Source organism: Nelumbo nucifera, chromosome 1, assembly GCF_055504915.1.
Source record: "Nelumbo nucifera cultivar China Antique chromosome 1, China Antique-T2T, whole genome shotgun sequence".
NCBI lineage: Eukaryota > Viridiplantae > Streptophyta > Magnoliopsida > Proteales > Nelumbonaceae > Nelumbo > Nelumbo nucifera.
Genome location: NC_142649.1, coordinates 188931581 through 188957007, shown reverse-complemented (window position 1 = coordinate 188957007; position 25427 = coordinate 188931581). Strand labels below are relative to the sequence as shown.

Genomic DNA, 25427 nt, shown 5'->3' with positions numbered 1-25427 from the left:
GCATACTGCGAATTCTCTCCTGCCGCCACCTTCCTGCCATTGCCATTCCTTCAGTTCGATCTCCAGTTCTTGGGAGCAATCAAGATTGGATCTTGATTTCAATCTTTTGGGAAAAGATTGATTGGAGCTGTACTCACAAGCCGTCCAGTTGATTCTTGCGAAGGGTCAAGTTCTTTTGAAAAACATTGCTGATTCTGCTCCATCCTTCACTGCGCCATCTTCAGTGGGAGCAGATTTTGGATCATTCCTTGGGCGTGAACACCTCCATTGGGAGATAGTATTTCTCCGTATCAGGTATAATCATCTCCCACTCCTTTTGGTTCAGATCTGGTTCAGTTTATGGTTCAAGATTGATCCTTGAAAATATGATTTTCTAAATAGAGAATACGATTCCCACTTGAAGGGAGAGATAAAATTTTTGAAATTCGCCCCTTATTCCGCAATCTTTGGGCGTCCATAGGATGGATCTCTTATCCCTTCGGGGAGAGAATGAGAGAGAGGTGGAAATCTCTTCGACGTCGGTCATAGAAGAGAAAAGGAGCTCGGTTTTTATTTTCCTTATTCTTCTTCGTCAGATTTGTCCCTCTTTTTGCAGAAAGGAAGCTTCGTCAGATTTATCCCTCTTCTTCTCCATCAATCCCTTCCCCTAGTTCTTTCGCCGGTGTAGCAGAGGTAACTGCAGTAGCTATCATTTGCGATTTTGTCAATATGCACCCGACAAGTATCCCGTCGAAGGTCGATTGCCAGGGGGCTGCAAGCAGAAGCTCGATTGCAGCATTGTCCTACACGGATGACACGCCGTAGCACTGTAAATCGGTTAACACCTGCAAATCCCAACTTCACAACTCACAATCCAGGCGAGATGATGATGAGGTTTGCAGACGTACGACGTAATCCCAAAGAGATCGGAGGCAGCTGTTAGTTTCTATTAGTGTCATCGGATAATCACAAGCTACTCAGATTTCGGTTTTGGACGAAGTTATAAGGTACTTAAGCTGACCTGGCCTGTTGCTGAGGTGGCAGGAAATACTGAATTATCATAGGTCACCAGATCGCTTTCACGTGTTCGATTGTTGATGGGTCTGCCCAAATTAACCCTCATCAATTTTAAAATAATAAAGAAATGAAATGAAACTTGTTCCACTTACAAATTAGAGATGTCGAAGACGAAGAAAATCGAATAACTTTTCACGGGTTTTCTCTGTGACGAGTTTGGATTCAACCTTTTCGCCTTGCGGAAATCTCATCTAATCATTGACGTCCTCAATTCTGGGTTGGTTTGCACTGCATTTCCTCAATTTCAACAGAAAATTAATCAGAAAATGGTAGTCAGCCTATGGAGATATGGCTCATCATCCTCGCTTTTCTCTGCATCACTGCAGCCCTGAAATCCCTCTTGGAAGAGAAAAGCTGGAAGAGTTAGCCGCTAACGACCGCTACCCGTCTCCACGAAGAGATGGCCACCGATCTATTTCAAGTCAAATCAGGGGCACTCCCAGCGGCGCTCTGGATCCTACCCGTGTTCTCTTGATTTGCTCCGGCGCTCTGTACCCTCCCAATCTCGACGCAGTGACGGAGCAGCGACACTCCCTCCTTAGTCTGGATTTTGGCGGTGAAGACCCGATTAAGGAACTTTTAATTTGACTTAAAGGTTAAACGGTCATTTTAATCCTTCTAAAAACAGTAAGGGTAGAATTAATTAATTTCTTAAACGTTAAGGGTAGTTTAAGAAATTCGCCTCAGAGAATAAATATTTTTTTTTCGGCCTTTCAAAACCTTCTTTGGTTATACAACCCTATCTACACCTCCAGGGTTTTCTGCATCAACGAGTTCTAGGATGACATCACTGTGTCCATTTGTATTGGACTACTCTTGGCAGAATGTTCTGTGTATTGGGAGGGCGGCCATAGGTAGAAGCCATTCCATTCACGCTGTTTCGTCGAGTATTATCAGAGTGATTTTCGCATTAGAAGCAGCACATCCATCCCCATTGGGTTAAATATAGAAAGGCTTCTCATGCCGACCGACTTCCAGAGTCAGAGTCCATGAATGAAAGTGTTCACTCCAAGGTGAAGGAACAGTACAAGTTGTCGCCGCTTCCATTTCTACTGGGATGCTCTTGGGAGTTGGGAGTGAAAGAATTGGCAATGATGGTCTTCTCGACTCTACGAAATCGAATACCTGAATTAATGTAAGAATACAATCACGAACCAAGAAAACCAGATCATTGCCATATTATCTAAAAGAGAAGAGAAGGGAAGAGAGATAATGAATTAACAGGGATTGAGAAGAGAAAGTGTTTGACAGAGAGAGTTGCCGGCAGGATAAGGGTTTCGGCGGTTGCAGGCAATGGAGAGAGGGGGAGAGAGAGAAGGGTGGGTCTTGAATTTATTTATATTTTCTAAATGTTGAAAATGGAGACGGAGGTGGAATCTTCGCACGCTTACACGGGATCGGGGGCTCGTGCTTAGGGACGGATGTTTCTCTCTCGCACTCGGGGAAAATATTAAGGCAGTACAGAGAGGGAAAAGAGACGATAGCATCCCGTCATCTCCACCGTTAGAAGGGATGAAGTACGAGGGCTGAGCTTGAGAATCATCCGTTCATGTTGATCGTTGAATATTTGGTCTTGACTCTTGACGGTAAATCCAGCAATAAAGAAGACCAATCAACTTGTTCATTTCTACCTGGCCCACGGGAAAGAAAACTTTAAGGATCTCCACGAGTCGGATTGTCTTGCTTTCAGAGTTCATTTCTGAAACCCAGAACTCCGTCGAACTTGCGATTCGCCAAAGGAAAAAGATATTAATAAGACAATCTTGTACTTGGTTCAGGTTTCCTTCTCCGAGACTGTGTTTTAGGGTTTCGAATAGCTTCTTATTCTTCCAGAGTTCTACAGTTATTCCTTTTCATTTCATAAATAAATTGTGTTTATATAGAAGAATCAGGGACGATTTGAGCTGACTCAAAGTCTCAAACCTACTGCAAATAGAAGACAATCAGTCTTCATCTAATAGAATATCTTCTTGCTGTTGATATGGTTTTGGAGATCTCCGGAGCTTTATTTTTTATTTCGAGGCAACTGTTTTGAACTAGATGGCAGATCGTTGTTGGATTGCTTTTTTGGCGGCACTTTCGTGTCTGTTTGGAGTTCTCAACGCCAGTGCTGGGGACTCCGATCCACTTTACAAGTATGTTTACTGATCTTCTCTTTTAATTGTTGTTTTACTTTATTTAATCTCTTTATGAACTCAATATGGCTATTTTTTTTTTCTAGTTATTCGTTCAATTGAACGAGTTCGAATATGCATTGGATAAATGTGTTTCATTTTCTTTTAAAGAAATGGATTGAAATTCAGATGTGTAAACTGGATCCAACTAAGAAAAAAAAGGAAAAGAAACGAAATACTCAACATTTTGGAAGAGAGGGAGATAACCCAGCAAACTTGATGACCTTTCTCATTTCTAGGTGGCCTTGAGCGAGAAGGAAGAACACTAGGTACATGGGTTGGAAAGCACAGTAACAATTCTTCTCGATATTTGACAAATGGCCATTCAGTAGGGAGAGTGGACAAGGATAAGAATCGTGAAGCTTCTTTAATCCGTGCCATCATATCGTTGTTTATTCCCCATAAACAAGCACGTTGAAGCTGATTTTTCCTGGTCTAAAAGATCATCTATTTCTAGAAAAATTTATAACCTTTTTTTTTTTCTAGGGAGTTGTAGTTGAAGCTCGAAGTCAATCCATTTTTCAGATAAACAACCATCACCCAGGCTTAAATCAGTATTGCTTGTATATATGCTCAAACTGAGATATTTGTCCTGTATAGCTCGATTGATTAAACAGTTCAGCCTATAGTGATTTCCATGAAGATTTTTGAGGTGGCTAATCAAAATTTCTTTTTGTAGACATATAATCCATTACATCTATTCAGTTAGTTTTCCTGTTTCAATCTTTGCCTTGCTATTTAAAACTTGGTAAGGATCCGAGTTAGATTGTAACTTTGAGATATTTTCTGATAAGTACTGTGATGTTGAGATTGCTTCTGCTTTCTGAGATGCATATGTCTGGCTACAGTGTTGCATCTATTTCATAGCTCCATAAAGTTTCTATAGAGGTACATTTGGATGCAACACTGCCATCTTATTACTCTGTAGTCTGTACAGTTAGATGGATCAAGGAATTTCATAAGAATAGGTTATTAAAACAAAGGTTGAATGTCCATGTTGCATACAAAGAGGTCAATTCATGGATTTCACTTTGGTTTTATTCATTTTGGATTTGTCTTTTTAATATACAAAGAGGTCAATTCATGGTTTTCACTTCTCTATTTCTCTGACGCCACTCAAAAAGATGATTCCCTTTTTGGTTTATATGACAATGTCATGATTTCTCTGTGAACATCATAAAATAATTGGTTATCTTCGTAATAAATTCTTGCTGCCCCCTGGTACTAGGAGTGACAATTAAGATGATATTTGGAACCAATGTGTTTCACAGTTGTTCTTTTTCACCAACTTGCCATACCAAGGGAAAAAAACAGAAATGCCACAAAACCATATTTGGTGGACCATTTTTTGGAGAAATGCTGCGCTGATATTTGTGCTTTGAGTTTTGTGGGGGGGGGTGATATTGAATGTTTTAAGTAATTAAGTTAAATGCTCTAGGCCATGTTTGGCGAATAAGTGGTTTAAGCAATAAGTACTTATTGGTGTTTGGGAGGTCCTTTCCCAAACCACTTGCATTTATTTTAAGTACTTATTTGGGTTACAGTGTTTGGTGAGCCGCTTAACCAATAAGTACTTATACTTATTGGAAATGACAATTATAGCCATGAAGAGTTGCCCAAAATGGAGTAAAAGAGAGGAAATGACATACTTGGAATGATTTCTCAGCCTAGAGTCACCTGTTGCCACCACTGGTTCATGTTGGAGCTCAAAATAAGCAGCCCTTGGGTTTTGAAAAAATGATGGGGACAGTTTTGTCCTAAAAATTGGAATAAGTTCTTAAAATAAGCAGCCCCTAGGTTGCCTTTTTTTTCTTTTTATTTTTAAGTACTTATTTTGAAAATAAGCACTTATTTGCTTCTTTTTCACTAAACGTGAATAAGTGCTTATTTGCCACTTATTTTGTGGTCCCACCACTTCTTTTAAGTACTCATTCAAATAAGTACTTAAAATAAGTGATACCAAACAGGGGCTTAAACACCTAGTCAGCATGTGCCTATATCAAACAGGTTATTCAAAAGAAAGATGCATGATCAGGACTGTTGTGTTCCTGATTAATGTGAAACTGAATGCCCATGAAACACAATTGTTCAGACATCCTCTAAATGATCTACCAGTTCCAGCTCATGTGACTGATGACCTGCAGACATCTAATGAATTAATACAGTGGAAATGGATTTGAGGAATTCCTTTTGCTAGTGACATTTTTGTGTGGTTCAACTAACATCTAGATCAATTTTAATGGGGATCTGCTATCTACTCTATTACTTTATGGTTCACAGTAACTGATTCTGGTGCTTTTTTTGGTTAAGTAATTAGAAGAATCCTAATATTGATATAAAAGGAATCCTAAAAGGGGAATGAAAACCTTTAAAGCCAAATACCTTGGCTCATATGTCTGTAACAGGCAGGTTCGGCATTTCCATGACTTAGGAACAAGTTGTTTTAAAATAAGAACTAAAACAGATTATATGATATGCCAATTTAATAATAATAGGAGTGTAATGCAAATGAGGATACACTTACGATTGGAGATTAGAAGATAACACAATGTGACCTTTACCAGTACCTTGGTTTGATAATTTATGACAAGGGAGAGATTGAGGAGGATGTCGTCCTGTCGTCCACAGAATTAGAGTGGGATGGGCAAAATGGAGGGGCACATCCGGAGTCTTATGTGATAGACGAATACCACTTATATTGGAAGGAAAATTCTATATAATAGTTGCCTGCTATGTTGCATGGAGTGTTTGAGAGTGGTAGAAATGTGTATGCTTAGATGGGTTAATAGGAAAACTAAAAAGGATAGGGTCAGAAATAAAGTCATTCAAAAGAACCTAGGAGTATCTCTACTAGGTGATGAAATGAGAGAAAATAGACTAACATGGTTTGGTTACGTGCATGGAAGACCACCAACAGCAGTTGTAAGAAATATCAATTTGTTGTAAGTTAAAGGGGATAGAAGGGTTAGGGGTAAACCAAAACGGATATGGGTTGAAATAGTTAGAAATGATTTAAGTGCCCATAATTTAACAGTGTATATGGCTTTAAATAGACCAGAATGGCGAAACAGGATTCATGTAGTGGCCCCATATAGTTGGGATAAGGCTTGGATGATGATGATATGGTTTCTTATTTTGTCTCATGTAGTCATGTTGTACTGTTCAATCGTAAATATACAGGAAATTGGACTGTGCAAGACAAGCAAGAGTGGTTTTCTCTACAAACATAAGCAAAATAACTCAAGCTAATATAAAATTTGGCCTTCATCTTGTGCTTTTTAGCCTTTTTATTTGTTTTAGTTTTTCCAAGGAAATAATGGTTTTGTTTACTGAAAAGATGCCTATACAGTGTGCTTGTACATGCAGAAATGTATTTAAAAAAATAGGTTTTCAAAGAAAAATTATATGTAGACTTGACTTGTGTATCCATTGTATCAAAAATGCCTTTGGAATTCATGACATGTCTTGATACCACAATCCTGTCTTCTTTGTTTTATCACAATGAAGTAGCCCCCCAACACTCCCTCCCAATAAAAATACACAAAAGAAGAGCCACATACGATGTGGGGTTTGGGGAGTGCATGACAAGGCCAGCAGAAAAGTAAATAAAAGAGGGCTCACTGGGCTGCAAAGAGAGACCTACCCCTCAGGCTCTCGCACTGTAGGAACCCAAATAGACTGCCAACAAGGTAATTTCTAACCCACAACAATTGAAACAGAACTCTTAACTACAAATCCAAAAGCAGAGACCACACAACTGTGCTCAATGCATGGGACCCTTCCAGGCACCTAGTATAAATGCCGTGTACTTAATTATACAAATGACATGAATGCCATATCATTTTCATAATCTTAAACCTGTTTCTTTCTGATAATAGATCCCCTATAATTATTACAACATTGTCAATTGCAGCTTGTTACCTGCTTGCCTCTCCGCTTTGTTGATTTTTCACTACATTTAGAAGGATTATTCTCTAGTGGACGTAGTCTATTCAAAAGCTATTGAATTTTTTTCTAGTAAAGAGGGCATTTGTGATGCTATCTGATGCAAATGTTTTACCAAGTTGGCATGCACTACACATGAAAATTTTTATTAGATTTTCATACCATTTGCCACATTTTGGCTAAAAGGAACTCTTAATGGATTTCTTTGGGATGGAAAAGAGGATGAAAAGAAGTTTTGTCTAGTTGCATGGAAGTGTGCCAATTGAAACAGGATGGTGGAGTAGGTGTCTGACCCCTAAAGCTAATGAATCAGGTTCTTTGATGTAAATGACTATTGTGCTTTGGTTTTGAAAAAGAGGGGCTTTAGTGCAAGGTTATTTGCTGTAAATAGGGGGATGCTGGCCTTGGCTGGGAATTAAATCATATCAACGAGCTGTATAGTGTAGGTCTATGGAGAGGCATAATGAAGTTTAGGGACCAGTTCTTTCAATTCATCTCGTCATAACCAGAAAGTGGTTATAATACCTATTTCTGGAAGTACCCATTGTGTGGTGAATCCCCTCTTTGTGCATCTTATCCTAGTATATTTGCAACGGCAGTAGACAAATTTGCTAGAGTGACTGCTATGAGACTGGGGGTGGTCAGATTGTTTGGAATACCCCCGCCTGAGAAGAATGGTTTGGATGTGGCTTGGCCAGTTATTAAAAAGGCAAGCCTAGGCATACAGGCAAGGTGAATTTCATGGCCTGCACCTCACCTAGGACCAAGCACAACCCCTTTATAAAGGTGCATGCCTTGCACCTCAGCCCAGGCGTGCGCTCTTTTAATTTTTGTGCTTTTTGTGTTTTTTTAAGCATGGTGGCTAGGGAATTTGTCCCCAGACCCCCAACAAGCCCCTCGAGGCAGGCCTGAACAAGCTCATGTTAGGGTCTTAAATTCTTAACCTATATAAAACCTTTTTTTATATTTAAGTTAAGGCCTTTCTTGGCAAGACTTTTTGAAAGTATGAAAGTACAAAAAACACCACTTTGCATTTGTTTGACGTGTTTTTTACTTTTAAAAAACATGAAATAAAAGAAAAGCATGAAGTCAGTTTTCAATACTCCATCTTTTTGGCCCGTTCATGTATTTTATACTTTATAAAACGTGTGCACCAACCACACCTGTGATACTTGTACATTCTACAACATGGCAACATATATGGGTGCCATGTGGAAGCATAGGTACATCAATGTATTCAATGACGTGTATAGAATTTGAACACATTCAATGACATGTCTATGCCATATGGTGGCATTTTTGGGTTATATGTGGCATTTGAAGGTAATCAGTGACAAGTGCATGCTACACGTGGCAGCATATATGGATTTCATGTGACATTTGGATATAATCAATAACAAGTTTGTGCCATGACGTGTATAGAATTTGAACACATTCAATGACATGTCTATGCCATATGGTGGCATTTTTGGGTGATATGTGGCATTTGAAGGTAATCAGTGACAAGTGCATGCTACACGTGGCAGCATATATGGATTTCATGTGACATTTGGATATAATCAATAACAAGTTTGTGCCATGTGGCAATATATATGGATGCCATATGGCATTTGAATGTGGTTAATGACATGTTTGTTCCATTTGGCAGCATATATAGATGCTGCATGGCAGCATAAATGGATGCCATGTGGCATTCACTCGTGTACAACATCTTGTTGTATCCAAATGCCTTTATTTACTTTTACTTTGAAAAGTATGTTTCTGAAAAATTTTCATCCAAATGGTTTTCAAAGTAAAAGTATGAAAGTAGAAGTGTTACATGTGCTTTGTACTTTCATACTATCAATAGTACAAAGCACAAAGTATTGCTGAACAAGGTCTAAGAATTTAAGACCCTAACATGGGCTTGTCCGGGCTTGCCTCAAGGGTATCGATATAAAGTGGCTTGTAGAACTAGAGTAATGCAATTAGGAAACAAATAAAGAGATTGGAAGTTTCACCTTTCACATGCTTGCATTTTTAATTAATATTATTTTTGCAAATTTTCTGATTTTTTTTTTGCATTTTTATACTTTCTTTTAGAAATTTTTGAAAAATTTGCGTCTCGCTTCAAAAAGGCACATGCTTGAGGCGTGCCTTTTAAATCACTGGGTTTGGCAAACTGCCACTCCTTGCATTCACCGAGCCACCAACCTTTTTTTCTCCTTGCATTCACCGAGCCACCAACCTTTTTTTTTCTAATTTTTTGATAAATAACAGAATTGTATTGGAAGCTGAAATCTTTGTTGAAGTTTGACCTGCCCTAGAATTCTGTCTTGTTCGTTGACTGTAAGGTAAAGTAAACAGCAAGAAGTAGGAGAGGAAAGAAGAAGAGAGAAAAGAGAGGGAAGAGAGAAAGGCTGGTTCGAATTAGAGAAAAAAGTAATCCCTAGATTCGGCCAGACCTGTTATTATATTATTAACTTATTGGAAAAGACTAAGTGCCCTTCTTTAAGTAAGAGGCACTCGAACTAACATAACAGTACACATCAACATTCTCAACAAGTACAAAGACCGAAATACCCCTTCACTAACACCACTAACACTCCCCCTCAAGCTGGTGAGTATATATCATATAATCCCAGCTTGTTACATATGTAGTCCACTCTCCCCCGACTCAAACCTTTTGTAAACAAGTCTGCCCATTGGTTTCCCGTACTAACATATGCAGTTTCTATCACCCCATTCAGCACCTTCTCTCTCACAAAATGATAGTCAACTTCGATGTGCTTGGTTCTTTCATGAAACACCTGATTGGAAGAGATATGAACCGCTGCCTGATTGTCACAATAGAGTTTCATTGGAGTACTGATGTCATATCCTATCTCCTGTAGAAGGTTCCTCAGCCACATTAATTCACAAGCAGTATGTGCCATGGCCCTATATTCTGCTTCTGCACTGCTTCTTGCCACAACTGTTTGCTTCTTACTTTTCCACGTTACCAGGTTACCCCCCAGAAAGGTGCAATAGCCTGTGGTAGATCGTCTATCAGACATAGAACCTGCACTTAAGGGACTTGGTCAGCTTACTAACAGACATAAGATTAAATGGAAGCTTAGGTACATATAAAACAGAGGATAGGGATACAGGGTCTAGGTCAACATTACCAACACCACGGATAGATGATGTGGAGCCATTAGCAAGGGTAACAGATTGTGATGTTGAGCAATGAGTGAGAGATGAAAACACACCTGGAGCTCCCGTCATGTGATCGGAGGCTCCAGAGTCAATAATCCAGGGGATGGGTGTGGATGCCAAACAAGCCATACCTGAGTGTGCAAAGGAAACTGTGTTCTGTTGTGACTTGGATTGAACAAACCTCTCATACTCATCCCGAGGAACACTCACCATCTCCTTGCCTGGACCATCTAAGGGAGTAGAAGGCATCGGGTCAGTTGACCGGTTCTCCTATCTAGAGCTGAAACTGGTGTCACTAGTCATGGCATGGTTGGCCCACGTCGAGGGAGGACCATGTAAGTCATAGTAGTAGTTAATGGTATGTCCATCCAAACCACAATGAGTACACTTCCGTGGACCCGAGCCACGTCCTCTACCACGAGCTCCCCCTGAATCTCTGCCTCCAGTACGACCACCACCACGGATATGTGTAGATCCACCACTACCACTCCTGCCAGGCTGGGCTCCTCGAGCCCCACTTCTGCCACCTCGACCTCTTGACACTGCAAATGCTGATTTATCGGAGACATTAGAGTCCATAGATCCAATGGAAGCCCTCCGAAGACGAGCAAACACCTCCTCTAAAGATGGAAGAGCAGATCCCCCTAGTATCTGGGCTCGTACTGGTTCATACTCAGACTTCAGCCCCACCAGAAACCGTGTCACATCAAGCTGCTCTCGCTGTTGTTGTTGAACTTTGACATCAGAAGTGAGAGGATGATAGACATTTAACTCATTACGGATATTCCTCACACTGGCATAGTACTCCTCAAGGCTCTGATTTCCCTGATGCAGATTGAAGTATTCCTGATACAGTTGATATACCCTAGTGGTATTATCTTGACCTGAATACAGTTTCTTATCATGATCCCACACCTCTTTGGCTGTGTCAAGAAACATGAAGTTCACACTGATTTTGGGTTCCATACTGTTCCACAACCATGTAATGATCTGTGCATCTTCCTGTTCCCAGTCTTCATACTCCTGAGAATTAGCGGGGGGTTTCTCCTCTCTTATATGCTTCACTTTCTTCTTCGCCTTCAGAAAAACCTCTACAGACTTGGCCCAAGGGACATAATTCTCTCCATTCAGTTTAATGGAGGTCATTTGGACATTCAGGTAGTTAGTAGATATCATGACACTAGGTTTACTATCACTGTTATCTGCCATTGTCGAACTCCCTTATCACTGAATTCTGAGCACTGAATTATGAGCACTACACACTGCACACTACACACAGACACTTCACCGAAATCTGCACACTGATTTCAACAGTAATAAATGCTAAGAACTGCAACACCACAAACCCTACTCACCGAAATCTGCACACTGATTTCAGCAATACTAAATGCTGAAAACTGCAACACCACAACCCCTACTCACCGAAGTCTACACACTGATTTCAGTGATATCAAATGCTGAAAACCACACTTGTAACACCACCAACCCTAATCCACAACTACAGGAAGTTTCACCGTTAAGTAGACACTATTGCCCTTCGAATCACACACAAACCAGAATAAACCCTAGCATACTGCAATCTGAAAACCCATCATGCGAACTGTACTACACCTCTCATGTATTCCATAACAGAAAATATGCATAAAAAAACTTTACCTCATCGCCTGAAGGCCAACCACACGAAGGGCTGAGACACCACTGCACCACACGTACCAGCCCTAACTAGGGCTTAGAAACCACAGCAACCAATCACCAACGACACAATCGGAGGCATAGGAACCTCCTAGGGAAGAGGGCGATCACTCCTTTCCAGCCCTTTTCCCAGTCTCTAACTCACAGCTGAGAAACCCAAGAGAAACCCTAATTCGAATGCGTAGAAGACAGAATTCTAGCAAGTCTGATTTGTTGAACCTCGCTCTGATACCATGTTGAAGTTTGACCTGCCCTAGAATTCTGTCTTGTTCGTTGACTGTAAAGTAAAGTAAACAGCAAGAAGTAGGAGAGGAAAGAAGAAGAGAGAAAAGAGAGGGAAGAGAGAAAGGCTGGTTCGAATTAGAGAAAAAAGTAATCCCTAGATTCGGCCAGACCTGTTATTATATTATTAACTTATTGGAAAAGACTTAAGTGCCCTTCTTTAAGTAAGAGGCACTCGAACTAACATAACAGTACACATCAACATTCTCAACAAGTACAAAGACCGAAATACCCCTTCACTAACACCACTAACAATCTTCATTACCTTTTGTCAAAAAAAGGGAAAAGGACCAAAAACTGTCTATGGTAGGCAGCAGTGAAAATACAAAAACAGCTAAAAGCTGACCACACAATTACAAATAGGACAGAACTAACCATGAAAGAAGCATTGTTCACAAAGCATGAGCCAAAACTTTGGAACTAAATTGTCAGAGACTGTTAGTCTGATTTTATAATTTGTCATGTAAAATGAGATTAAATAATTGTATTTTTGCAATCGCTTGGTTTTTTAATCTGTTGGAGTATATATATATTCCAACAGATATATATATATATATATATAGAGAGAGAGAGAGAGAGAGAGAGATCAATGGATAAGTAATCCAGAAAATAAGAGTTACAGGTGACCCAAGGAAAGGCACGAGATGTGACCTTTCCTTTAAGATTGATTACAGCATTACAAGATCAGATGAACATGATTACAAGGTAGCCCAAAATAAAGAGTCCCGAGAAACCCCTTGTTTAGCAAGTGAATCAGCCATAGAGTTTGCTGATCTGCCTACCCACTGGACTCTGACTGTCATATTTCTTGTTAGCCATTTGATTTTTTTTAAAGAGGTCTCTATAGCCCCAAATCACAGAGTCCGGATTCAGCAGCCATCCCACCACCACCTGAGAGTCCCCTTCAATAAGCAAGTGCTCTATCCCTAACTGGTTTCATAAGTAAAAGAAAGCCATATATATTGATTCTTGAGAAATTTCACATAGTTGAAAGTTTAGTTATTGACTTAATAAAATTAAAAAGCTAGCATTTTTACACTCTTCCTTTAGTTTTACAAACCAGCCTGAAATATAGCTGCAATGTGTGGATTATTTTTCAGGATTATAATGTGATGTTATAACAATTCTTTTGATTCCAGGGCTTGTTTAGAGCAGTGTGAGAAGACTGGTTGTGTTAGGGACTTGTGTTTTCAGCACTGCAGATTCTCATCTGATGGTGTCCCTATTGATGGTCCATGGTACATGCAGGAACCACTTTATTTGAGGTGGAAACAGTGGGATTGTCAGAGTGACTGTCGGTACCACTGCATGCTTGACAGAGAGAGGGAAAGAGAGAAACTGGGGAATAGGCCTGTCAAATATCATGGAAAGTGGCCTTTCCAGCATGTCTTTGGAATTCAGGTTTGTTGTCCTAATACTTGTTTATTATGATGCTACTTTGTTTGGAATTGATATTTTCGTAATTGATTATCTGCTTTACCTGCCTCAAAGGAAATGAGAAGAGCAAAGTAAAAGAAAAAGAAAAATTATTATTCATGTTTCAGGAGCCTGTTTCTGTGGCGCTTTCTGCATTAAACCTTGCAATACAGTTCCATGGATGGCTGTCTTTTTTCATTTTGCTGTACTACAAATTGCCTCTGAGGCCAAATAAAAAAACATTTTACGAGTACACTGGCTTGTTTCATATCTATGGGCTCTTATCAATGAATTCCTGGTTCTGGAGTGCTGTTTTTCACACACGGTAAGATTTGGTTTCTTTCCTTCTCTTTTGTCTGGCCTGCTCCTCCTTTCAGGATAACATTGGCATTTTTCTTAAAGATGGCAGAGGCAGTGGGTTAGAGTTCTCTACAATTATATCTACACTTTGATCCAAAATATGCATAGTTCATTGTCAATGTGGAGTCTATAAGTGAATGAAAAGTTTTGATTACAATGTTTTGAAAATGTTCCCTATCCTTTTAGATGTCCATAATGCTTCATTGTATTGTGATGTGCATGTATGTATGTGTTGGTGTGTGTGTGTGTATTTAGATTACTGGCAACTTCTTCTGTTAAGTTATTTGAGAAATTGGTTAGGGCTAAGAACATTTCCTAATTTTTCTTTGTTTAATTTTGTTTTGTTGAATTATCCTCAGAGATGTGGGTCTAACAGAGAAGCTACACTACTCTTCAGCTGTGGCATTCCTTGTTTATACCCTTATTCTGGCCATACTAAGAACGTTTAATGTGAGGGATGAAGCTGCTAGAGTCCTGGTTGCGGCCCCATTGATTGCATTTGTGACAACCCATATCTTATATCTCAACTTCTATAAACTTGACTATGGTAAGCCTTCATCAATCCACATAAGGTTTCTTCCCATTCAACTTAGAGACCACTGCACTACTTATGGCATGTTTATCATGTGGTGCCCAGTACAGGTGTCAATTGGACTGGATTTGGTCCAATCCGGTCCAGTCCAATGTGAATCCATTACAAATGGACCTGGTCCAATCCAGTTCAATGAATATTTTGGACCGGTCCAGAGACTGTCCAATCTGTTCAAATTCCTGTTAATTTAGATTGGTTTCAACTTAAACCTGGTCCATTGACACCTATGTTCTTATCTTCTATCAATGGATCAGATATTGGCTCAATCCAATATAAATTCATTATGGATGGACCAGGTCCAATCCAATATGTCATATTGGTTTGTCCAATCTGTCCAAATTCAATGTCTTATTGGTCCGTCCAAATAGATTTTGATTTGGATGGAGTCCAACCCAAAACCGGTCCATTGACACCCCTAGTGCCCAGAGTCTACTTGGACCAATCAAGGTTTTAGGAGACAAGAACATTGCATCAATCGGACATCTCTAACTCTGGCCTAATCTGTGTCTCTATGTTTGTCTTTAAAAAAGGAAATGACATAATAGTCACATTGTGTTTTTATTGGTCATCATGCTGTTAGGTGTATGTGTTGATGATAAAGTATCTGCATTCATCATGGAATGGAATTTCCTGGGCATGTGTTGCAGTGGGTGGGGCTGCTGGAAAAGATTGCACCTTTCTCTTATATCTATATGAACAATTCTCTGACTGTTTTTGGAATTATGTAGGTTTGAACATGAAAGTGTGTCTTATCATTGGAATAGCTCAGCTTCTCCTGTGGGCTGTCTGGGCTGTTCTGGCTCACCATCCATCACGGTTGAAATTGTGGATAGTTGTCATGGGTGGAGGCCTTGCTATGCTCTTGGGGGTATATGATTTTCCTCCACACCGGGGATTTGTGGATGTTCATGCTCTCCAACATGCTGCCACCATTCCTTTAAGCTACCTCTCGTGGAGCTTCATCAAAGATGATGCAGAGTTCAGGACTTTGAATCTTGTTAAGAAGGTAAAGTAGGTCATATTGATCCTTTTGATGCAATCATCATATTATGCTAACTATTATCCACCCACTGTTGTATTAATTGAAAATGTATTGTTCCTTTCTTTCCTCCAAAAAGGTTTGTATAAAATTTCATGTGTCAAAGGATTACTAATGAGGGTTTTATGATTGATTTTTTTTTTCCTTAATTGAAAATAGATCCCATTTCATCATTGTTTCTGCGTTTTCCTTTTAATGGGAATGATTTCAAAAAATTTTACCATCAAATGTGGGATCTATATCGAAAAGATAGCCTAAATGGTTGGAATTCAGAGAGTAGTCTTAAAACATTGCCACATCGGTGCCTCCACACTTACTTTTCAAATAAACACTCCCAAACTCCACCTTAATAGAGCACAATTACATAGCAGAATTCGTGTTGCCAACTTCATATAGTTGAGATTAAGGCTAAATTGAGTTGCTAAAATCACATTTATCTTTACTGTGTAATGCCAATACTTGCCTTTGGCCTCACGTCTCAAAATTTTAGTGCATGTCTTCTGCTCTCCCCACTATATTTGTCTGTTTCTTGTATGTGCATTTACATGTGCAAGTCAACTAGTATATACCCACATGAATCCACCTGTTTCTGCCATAAAGAAAAAATTATGCGTGATTTAGACTGTCCTTTAATATATGGGACCTACTTGGTTGGCTACATGTTCAATGAACTCCAGAACCTATATCAGCCATATGAACATCTTGTATTGGCTATAATGTTTTAGTCATTTAAAATTTCAGTTTAGGGGCTGTTTGGTAAGTCTTTTTATGTAGATCTTTTGATAATAAGCTGACTAAAAGGCATGTCGAGCTTTTTGATGTTTGTTTTCAAGTCCAAGACTGTTAGAGAAGTACCCTGGTCAATCAGGCTGTTAAAAACGGAGTAGAAGGATATCTTAGGTTTTGAAAGACCAAAGTTTCATTTGAAGCTTTTCGATATTCTGCTGTTTTGGGCTTCTGCGAATTTTTAAGGGAGTGGGCCCTTCTTGGCTTTTCATCTTTTATTGCCAAAATGGGAAAGACTAAAATTTGGTCTTCCAAGTTTTGAATATCACAAAAGAACCCAAGGGAAGACTTCCAAAATACCCTCTTAATAAAAGGAGCTTATTTTGAATTCATGGCAAGGCTTTTTTGAGTTGAATGTGGGGACGGGAATTTGGAGTCGTTTTGAGTTCGAAATGGTTTTGCAATGTGTACAAGAAAAAAAATAATAGATGTTAAAAGATCGATATCACCCAACTGTACATTTTGGGTTTCCGTTTTTGAGAACTATGGTGCATTTCGAATTTTTTTTTTATCATGGTTTATTTTCATTAGTTTATATTTCACAAGGTATATTAATCATTAAATAATTTAACAACATTAAATGTTATTGTGACAAATTGCTTATCATCGTTTGTTTGAATTATATTGCTACAATTTCTATAGAATGCATTATAGATTTTTCGAAACATTTATAGTAATGGAGAGATGCCATCATTAAGAATTGGTCACTTGATGCAAAGTAGAACCATAGAAACATTAGTTATCGTGTTGAAAGCTCAGCAATTGGTGTGGTTATTCGGGACTTTGATGGATGACTTTAAGGTATGCTATAACAAAGAAGATCCTGTCGTGCTCTCCCTTGTAAGATGAAGCGATAGCCTTTGTTGAAGGATTGAGAGCAGCTGTAAAGTTAAAATTTCAAAGTATTATTCTCGAAGGAGATTTGCAGATTTTGGTGTAATCTCTATTAAAGGATGTTCATTATTCTCATTGGTGGATCTTTAATCTCATTGGTGCCTGCAGGGATCTCCTTCGATTTTTCTCAAGCGCTGAAGTTAGTTTCATTGGTAGGGGTGGGAATAGGGTAGCTCACGTTCTTTCTAATGGTATGATGATCCACCAACTTGTATTTCTGGATTGGTGTTGGAGTCTTATTTGTAACCCTCTGTCTATAATGAATTACGGCCTGAGGGCCTTCACCTTAAAAAAACCTGGCTTATCTAACTGCATAATCGATGACCATAAATTGCAAATGTCATGCTCATGCATTGCTGGGATGTTAATGGACCAGTTTTGGGTTGAACTCCATCCAAATCAAAATCAAGTTGGATGTATTAGATGGTCCAATAAGACATATTGAATTGGATCAGCCCAGACTTGATGGTTCAAAGTATTTACTGTATTAGATTGGACCTACTGGTCCATCTGTAATGTATTTATATTGGATTGGGTCAGATTGAACCAATATCCAGTTCATTGATAAAAGATAAGAGTACAAGTGTCAATGGGCCAGGTTTGGATTAGAACCAATTTAAACAGATTGGGCTGTTCAGACGTTGAATTGGATTGGTCCAAAATGATCTAAAGTATTTATTGGATTGGTTTGGGCTCATATTGATCCAGATCGGATTGGAAGAAATTCGGTCTAATTAGCACATGGACAGAAAGGCTATGATATGAGAGGAGAAGAGGTTGAGAGCTTCGAAAGGAAAGTACATGGTTGGTTAGTTGGACTCTCAATCCATTTGGAAATTGGAACAGAGGGCCAGAGGGGTTACTTAGTGGAGTAGTCCATGATCCATGTGCCGTGTCCATCACGGAGGAGATCGAGCAGGATCCTCTGTCTTCTTCCCTTAGTTTTCGGATCTTTGTTTTCTTTGCCCTATTGATCGAATTTTTTATTTAGAAGACTTCGTCCCCTTGAAACTGATGAAATTGATGAGAATAAGGCTTGGCTTAGCAACTCGGCAGCAATGGCATACCTCCAAATGTCAATTTACAAAGTTTGAATTTGGAGCGTAGATCATATGGGAACCAGGTTTGTAAAGGTTTTCCTAAACCTTTCTCATTCTTTCCTTACTTTTTCCTTCAAACCAAACATATCGAAAAAGAAGGAAACTGTGATAGCTTTTACTTTAGAGCTGGAAAGGATGAATGGATCCTCCATGCATTTATTTTCCACCCTTGGGTGTAAAATTAGCAGAATGGCAGGTTCCATGTGTGTGTCCACTTGAAGGCAAGTCTCTAGTTGTTTCACAGGACACAAGGCCATGCAGCAATGCCACACGGCAGGTTCCATATGTGTAGTTGAGCCAGATTTAGTTTTGGTGGGAGCTGCAACTCCGTCTCCACCGCTTTGAGACCGGCCTTACAGTTCATAGTTTTATGTGTACGCGACACTGCACCAGTCTCCATGCCGTGGCCTGTGGCTGTGGGGCTCCCTAAAACTACGGACTGTATGCCTCTTAATGCACATGCCATGACCTATCGCCTTTACACTTGCTGGTTATTGTTTTGTTACATTAAAAGCAGTTTTTATTTTTATCCCAGAAAAACAAGTTCGGTTTCCAAGGTCGAATTGAGAATCCTAATTCACCAAGTGGACAGACATTTCCATGGTTTTTCTTTTCTCTGCTACTGGTAATGGTAAAACATTAACATACTATGAGATGGTAGTGAAGTGTATTTCCCGGCCGGTACATTCTCGGAGAAACTTGTATTATCATCACAACTTTGACTTTCCAACATCGGTCGCTCTTTTTCTCCAAAATGTGGTCCGACTCCCAAGTCCCACCCACAGCCCTGAATTTCTTTCAGTCTGGTGCAATGTTGCAGGACTCGATCGTGACATATTGCTCAACTACCCAAACATGAAACATTCCGTCTCTTTTCTTATTTTTCTTGCATAATCAAACTATTATTAGCAAGTGGAGTGGTAACAGGAAATTACAATAACAACACGCTTCTTCTTCTTCTTCTTCTTCTTCTATCTTCTTCTATTAGATTATTTAATTTGCATTCATATCAAATTCCTCTTTTCTTCGTCATCTTGGGCATTTTCTGATTGATGAAGAGTAGTCGTAGTAGTAGTGGGAGTCTTGTCATGTTTAAAAGAGGATTTTGCTTTGGCATTCCTGGCAACGGCAGAGGAGGTAGTGGCCCTGGTGGGGTTGCTTTCGGGCAAAAGCTTCAGTATGATGCCCATGGCTATGAGCAAGAGTCCTGTCCCATGCTGTTCCGTTAAGGGCTTCGTGAATATCAAGTAAGACAGCAGTAATGTCACTGCCTTTCTAGCTGTTGTCACCTGCATGCATTCATTATTCGTCAACAAAGTTTTCAAAATCAGACCGGACTGGACGATCGGACCAAAAAAATTTGAGAACCGGTCAGATGATTGGTTTCGTTTTCCCTAAAAACCAGATTTCCCTCAAAACTGTTGATTTTGGTCAATGAACTTCTGAACCGGGTAATTAACTGTTGGAACGATTTTGACCATTTTTTATTTTTTGTCAGAACGAACCAAGCATTCGGTTTGAACGATCGAACCATTCGACCCGATAACTGGACCCCTGACCGATTCGGCCACCGGGTCTGTACAAAACTATGAAAGAGAGCCAGAGAGAGAGAGAGTGGAGAGATGTCCATATTCAACATTAGATCTACATACCATGGCCGTGGTAGCAGCCCCAAAAATGGCGATGAGAGACAGAACGGAGACTTGTCCTACAAAAGTGGCCATTGCTTCGAACACTAAGACGCCGTAGACGTAAAGATGCTGCACTCAAATCAAAACCCAATTTAACATATATCAACCAAATCCCAACATAGTCTCATGTACTAACAAATACAGAGCAGAGCAACCAGTTATCAGTGAAACTGACGTCGTTGAGACCGTAAACGGGTTGGGGTTGTGGGTCCTCATGTTAAGGAGAAGACTTCGCCAGCAAACCAGCTCGCTAGCTAGCTCCTTCGGGCTGTGACGTCCTCACCATTGGTCGCCTCACATGCACATCTATCATCGTGCATTGGGAACATCTCCCGTGAATAATAATAAATAACTACGGGAGATTCGATAGGATGTGCGTGTGAGGCGCCGGGTGGAAAGAGCAGATCCGGTCTCCTTCAGGCCTTGTGACTTAGGGCCCACCTTATATTATATTTTATTTCTCTACCTACCTGGTGACTTGGGTCTTATATATATACTAAGCACAGGCTACAGGCTACAGGCTACAGGCTACAACACATTTATCATTGATTAATTAATTGATTACTTTTGTGGTGTCCCCTCCACAGTAAAATCACATATAGTGATATGACAGAATATACAGATCTCGAATCGGATTTCTTTCTTTCACCCATTTAGCCCAACGTTATATTTACTCACATCTAATTTATTTGATTATTTCTCCACTTAATATGGCATAAAAATCTCCCAAGAATTTGTTCACTAAATTTAGAAAATTCTGTTGCAGAGACCAAATGGACACCTGAGAGCATGAATTCCAAGCCTTGAACAGCTCCCCCGTTAAGAGCATGGGCGGGATCAAGAATGGCAGCCCGACTACTGTTGAGCAAAACAGCATCTCCATCTGCGTCAAAAGGATTACTAGATCAAAACCAGACAACAAGTGTTTAACAATAAACCTGAGACGAGATGAAATCATGAAATGGAGATGATCATACCTGCGTGGTCTCGGGATTCATGGTGAAGATTGCCTCTTGCAGATTACCCAGGAAGGAGTCCATGACAAGAGCACCTGTTACCATCACGACGCCGATAACGCTGAAATTGGGAGATGTCTGAGAATCCGCCAAGGTAAAAAGGATGAGACCCACTACGAGAAGCAAAGCTGAAACGTATTCATGGACTGGATATTTCCGTCTCAGGCCTGGAATGAAGGCACCCATTACCATCACCGGCAGTACCTGAACTCCAGAATCATTAAAACATAAGAATCAAAAGTAGATAGAGAGATTTTCTTACCTAAACTTCTCAAATTTTAATTGGGCAGTTCTTAAAACTTCAGTTAACTTCAATGGAGATGACATTAAGCAATAAACACTACCCGTTTTCTGCTCTAGGAGTAAAGCTTTACCAACAATAAAGCTAAGCGTGTGATCAAAATAAATAAACAAAATGCAGGAAATACCTTAGTGGATTTGAACATGAGTTGAGCAGGGTAGTTAAGAAAAGCTAAAGACCCTTTGGTTAGTCCATGAGATCCCATCAGAACTGCAGAGAGCTTGACGTAGGTCTTCCATGGGTTCACCGTCTGCTTAGTGGTGAAGCCTTGGAAATATATGAGCGCCAAATATACAAACCCTTGAACAAAGGTGAAGTACCAACCATAGCTGGAAGAACAACAAAGTTCAATATCACTTATCCTAATTTGGAATTTAAAGCAAACAAACATGGTTTAATTAAAAAAAAGGAGAAACAACATAGAATTCAATATTTAGATAGAGAAGAATATGAAAAGACCTGAAGTGGAGGCGATTGTACACATACTCCTGAAACAAGACAAGAAATCAGTAAAAACAAAATGGCAGCCCCTGATGTAAGAGCATCATTCAGAAAGCATAAGTGATCTTATGAATGTGGCTTCATAAAAAAGAAAAAACTGGTCTTATGGATGAAGAAAACAGAGCAGTAAAAAAGAATAGGAAAAAAAATCAATGATCCCTATCCCAAAATTCTTTCGACTAGTTTATTTAAAAAGTATGAAGAGTGATTACTCCAAATAGGACAGCGAGGAATAAAAATGTGAATCCGCATGAACAAGAAACACGAGAAAAAACTATTTTCCTGCATAGCTTTAAATGAAAACAGAGTAAAAAAAGTCGGAACAAAAAAAAATCTCAGGATTGCGATTCCGAAAATTTTGCAAGGAAGAAAATGAGGACCTCGCAGATGCCATTGACGAGGTAACCGAAAAAGAAACCAGAAGAGCAAATTAGAAGTTGTTGCCACTTGGGTCGGTCGGATAGGGAAATCCCAAACAGAGAGCGAGCTTGTTCTTCGTTCTTCATCTCTTCTCCACACTCGTCGCCACAGAGCGTCCGGTTAAGCCAGACACCGAAGAAGCGGAACTTTGATCAACGATATAGAAGATTCAGATGTTACAAACATTGAAATGAAGATTGAAGGTGCATGGCTTCTGCTGCTGCTGCATGTTGATCAAACAACAAAAGGGACCGTTTGGTTCCAGGAGGCAGGCGCAAGGAAAGTATCCCACACAGAACAATGAAAAAGAAAACTTCACCTTTACAGACTAGTGAATTGCTTCGGTTAGCTTGGATTAGACTGAGACAGATATTTATACAGAGACTAGACACTAGAGAGAGAGAGAGAGGGCGCAGATTCTAGTTCTGTTTCCTTTGCTGGGGTCGAGAAAAGGAAAGATTAAAGAAGTGAAATTCGAAAGAAACAGGAATTAAGGAAAGAGATGTCGGTTCTCGGCTCTCGGGGGCATGTTTCAGCCTCAGCGGTTAGAACTTAGAGCTTTGGGAAGGAGGGTCACGATTTTATTGCCTTTCCCACCAGATATTCCCTCCTTGTTTTTTGACACATCATCCTGTTTGTACGTCGTACCCCACCAGAGTCTTCTGTCTTCATCTGGCACTGTTGAAGATGTAGGTCCCATCATTTGTGTGTAGAGACCATGTACGAATTCTTCCAATCGCAATTCAACGCACTCTTTACGAGATATCTCTTGTGATTATAATTGAATCATAGGCCACGATCGTGAGTTGGTTCGTTTTAGAGCCATGTGTCCTCGCCGCACTTTGCATGGCGACTGGCGAGGTCGCAGCTTTCTGATTACTCTGACGTGTAAGTGGGGCAGACCATTTATTTAACGGATGCTGGTGTTACATGGGCCGGGTTGCCCGAACCCAACCAGGCTTTATATTTCCCATCCCATCCCTATTCCCTATTGTTGAATTTGAACCCAGTACCTTCTAAATTCTAACTAGGCTGCACACGGATCGGACATATCTAAATCCAAATCCAAATTTAATTCATTAATATACGAGTTAAATCTTATCCATCGGATTTAAAATGAATTTGCTATTGTATACAAATAATTTATGAAAATTCTATTTATTTATCTATTTATGTATCTATGTATCTATATATATCTATTTATCGCTCTCTCTCCACGCTATTTTGATTCCAATGAATCACCTTCCTCGACTTAATTTGTTTTGGTCACGTCCCATCGCTTTCTTAGACTCATGTTTGATTACGATTTGAAGATCTTCATCACGTCAAACCTCCTAAATCGTGTGCAACTAGAACTTCCACCATTCTTTATTGCTTTTGGAGTAAACCAGAAGATGTAAAATTGCCATATACTCAGTTTCTCACCATCTTCGCAACTCAAATATTCTTGGCAGCATTTTGGACCAACTATGTATTTGGTTCCATTTATGTTTATTGAATAAATGTTTGTATTTTATTTGCTGGTAAAATCGAGAAGTGCAATAATTACAATCGTTTATGACAATTAGGCGCTACTAGGTGCCATCGGACTCCACATTAGCGTAACAGTGAAAAAACGCTTGATTGTTTATGGAAGCTTTAAAAAATAACTTCTACAAATGGCTGACATGCACAAAAATCAAAGTTAACTTTTTTCATTTTTAATAAATATAAAAGATCAAGAGAGAGAAAATGCTGAAGTAGTGCCTATGTGGCACCATCAATAAACATTTACTGAATTAACATAAACGGAACCAAACACCCTCTAAAAGGAGAGGTGGCAGATTTCACATATCTTTCATGAAAAACAGAGGCATTTTGGACCAAGAGGAGGTGGAACTACATTGTAAGAAAGTAATAGGGGCAGAACTCTCTGTTTCATCGCCCAAAGAGGTCAAGTCCTCTTTCCCATCTCCGTTGTTCTTTCTCTATTACCAATTAATGTTAAATATATTTCCCTTTTTCCCTAAAACTAGGAGCAGAAACACATTATTTTAGTGGAGAAAAATATGTTTTTTAGGCGTGAATAGTAGCTTTTACTCTTGGATATAGGTACTTTTTCTCCATCTTTTTAAGTTCATTGTATAGTGCGAAGACTATATGTGTATTTAGAAAGAAAAAATTAGGCAAAAAATCCAAAAGAAAGGGAAGAAAATCTTTTAGAAACCCGTTCTTTACAGTCGGGTGAGGAAGACGATGAAAATCAATTCGTTTTTGAAAATTGTATAGCGGGTCGACTTCGACCTAGTTTAGATAATTGGTCGACATCGACCCGTTTGCAACCTAGTTGTTTACCGTGTCATACATGGTGCAAGTAGATTAGTGGAAAGAATGACTAATTAGTAGATTAGTAGATTAGTAAATTAGCATATCAATAGATTAGTAGATTAGTAGAAATAATTACTGATGGTGTGCGATCTGGAAGCTCTTAGCTGGAGAAGTGCCTGGACATACTCATGTGGCGAGCTGGATCAATCTGCAAAGGGCTCAGAGAGACTGGGGTGGAAGACCCAATGAAGTCGCTTCAATGCTTAAGTCAGTACTCTGTTGTATTTGCGAGCTAAGTATGAATGCTAGAGAGCTTGAGTGCAAGTAATCGCGCGTACCTTCGCCTTGAGAATCAATGCCCTTATATATTTGGGTAGCTGTGAATCCTACGAAAAAGGCTCCAGGATCTCTGGGCTGCATAGATAAGATCCGTTCTGTTTCCGAAGGAGAGCAATGCGCCAGTTGATAAGGTTTATCACTTCCCTCCTATTCGGGTGGAGTGAAGATGAGCTTTGTTATTAGACGTCGTGATCCCAAGAGATTCAAAGTCCGTTGGGGAAGCTTCTAGAGTTGATTATGTGGCACTTCGGTTCTTTGGCCCTGAACTAAATTGGGTGCCAAGGTGCCTTTATGCCGAGATGACTATGCCGAGGTGCTCAAGTTCCCGAGCTCCCGAGC

General features: G+C 39.7%; 2 protein-coding genes across 3 annotated transcripts; one reads left to right on the top strand and one right to left on the bottom strand.

Moving 5' to 3' along the window:
• The first annotated feature begins 1763 nt into the window (after positions 1 to 1763).
• LOC104596188 (uncharacterized) lies at positions 1764 to 15903 on the top strand. Its single transcript, XM_010257249.3, has 5 exons — positions 1764 to 3191; positions 13466 to 13727; positions 13871 to 14067; positions 14462 to 14649; positions 15423 to 15903. Exons 1-5 carry the CDS (start codon positions 3097 to 3099, stop codon positions 15707 to 15709), a joined length of 1029 nt encoding a protein of 342 aa, XP_010255551.1. The 5' UTR covers positions 1764 to 3096; the 3' UTR covers positions 15710 to 15903.
• A 3462-nt stretch (positions 15904 to 19365) lies between these two features.
• LOC104596186 (UDP-galactose/UDP-glucose transporter 2-like) lies at positions 19366 to 22997 on the bottom strand. 2 transcript variants are annotated; one of them, XM_010257248.3, is made up of 8 exons: positions 22762 to 22961; positions 22403 to 22665; positions 21981 to 22009; positions 21649 to 21850; positions 21182 to 21424; positions 20986 to 21087; positions 20166 to 20273; positions 19366 to 19802 (listed from the first exon to the last, which is right to left on the bottom strand). In XM_010257248.3, exons 2-8 carry the CDS (start codon positions 22526 to 22528, stop codon positions 19518 to 19520), a joined length of 1095 nt encoding a protein of 364 aa, XP_010255550.1. In that variant the 5' UTR covers positions 22529 to 22665; positions 22762 to 22961; the 3' UTR covers positions 19366 to 19517. The 2 variants fall into 2 exon arrangements, with proteins under 2 accessions (XP_010255550.1, XP_010255549.1); XM_010257247.3 differs by having other exon boundaries at positions 22403 to 22997.
• Positions 22998 to 25427: the final 2430 nt, after the last annotated feature.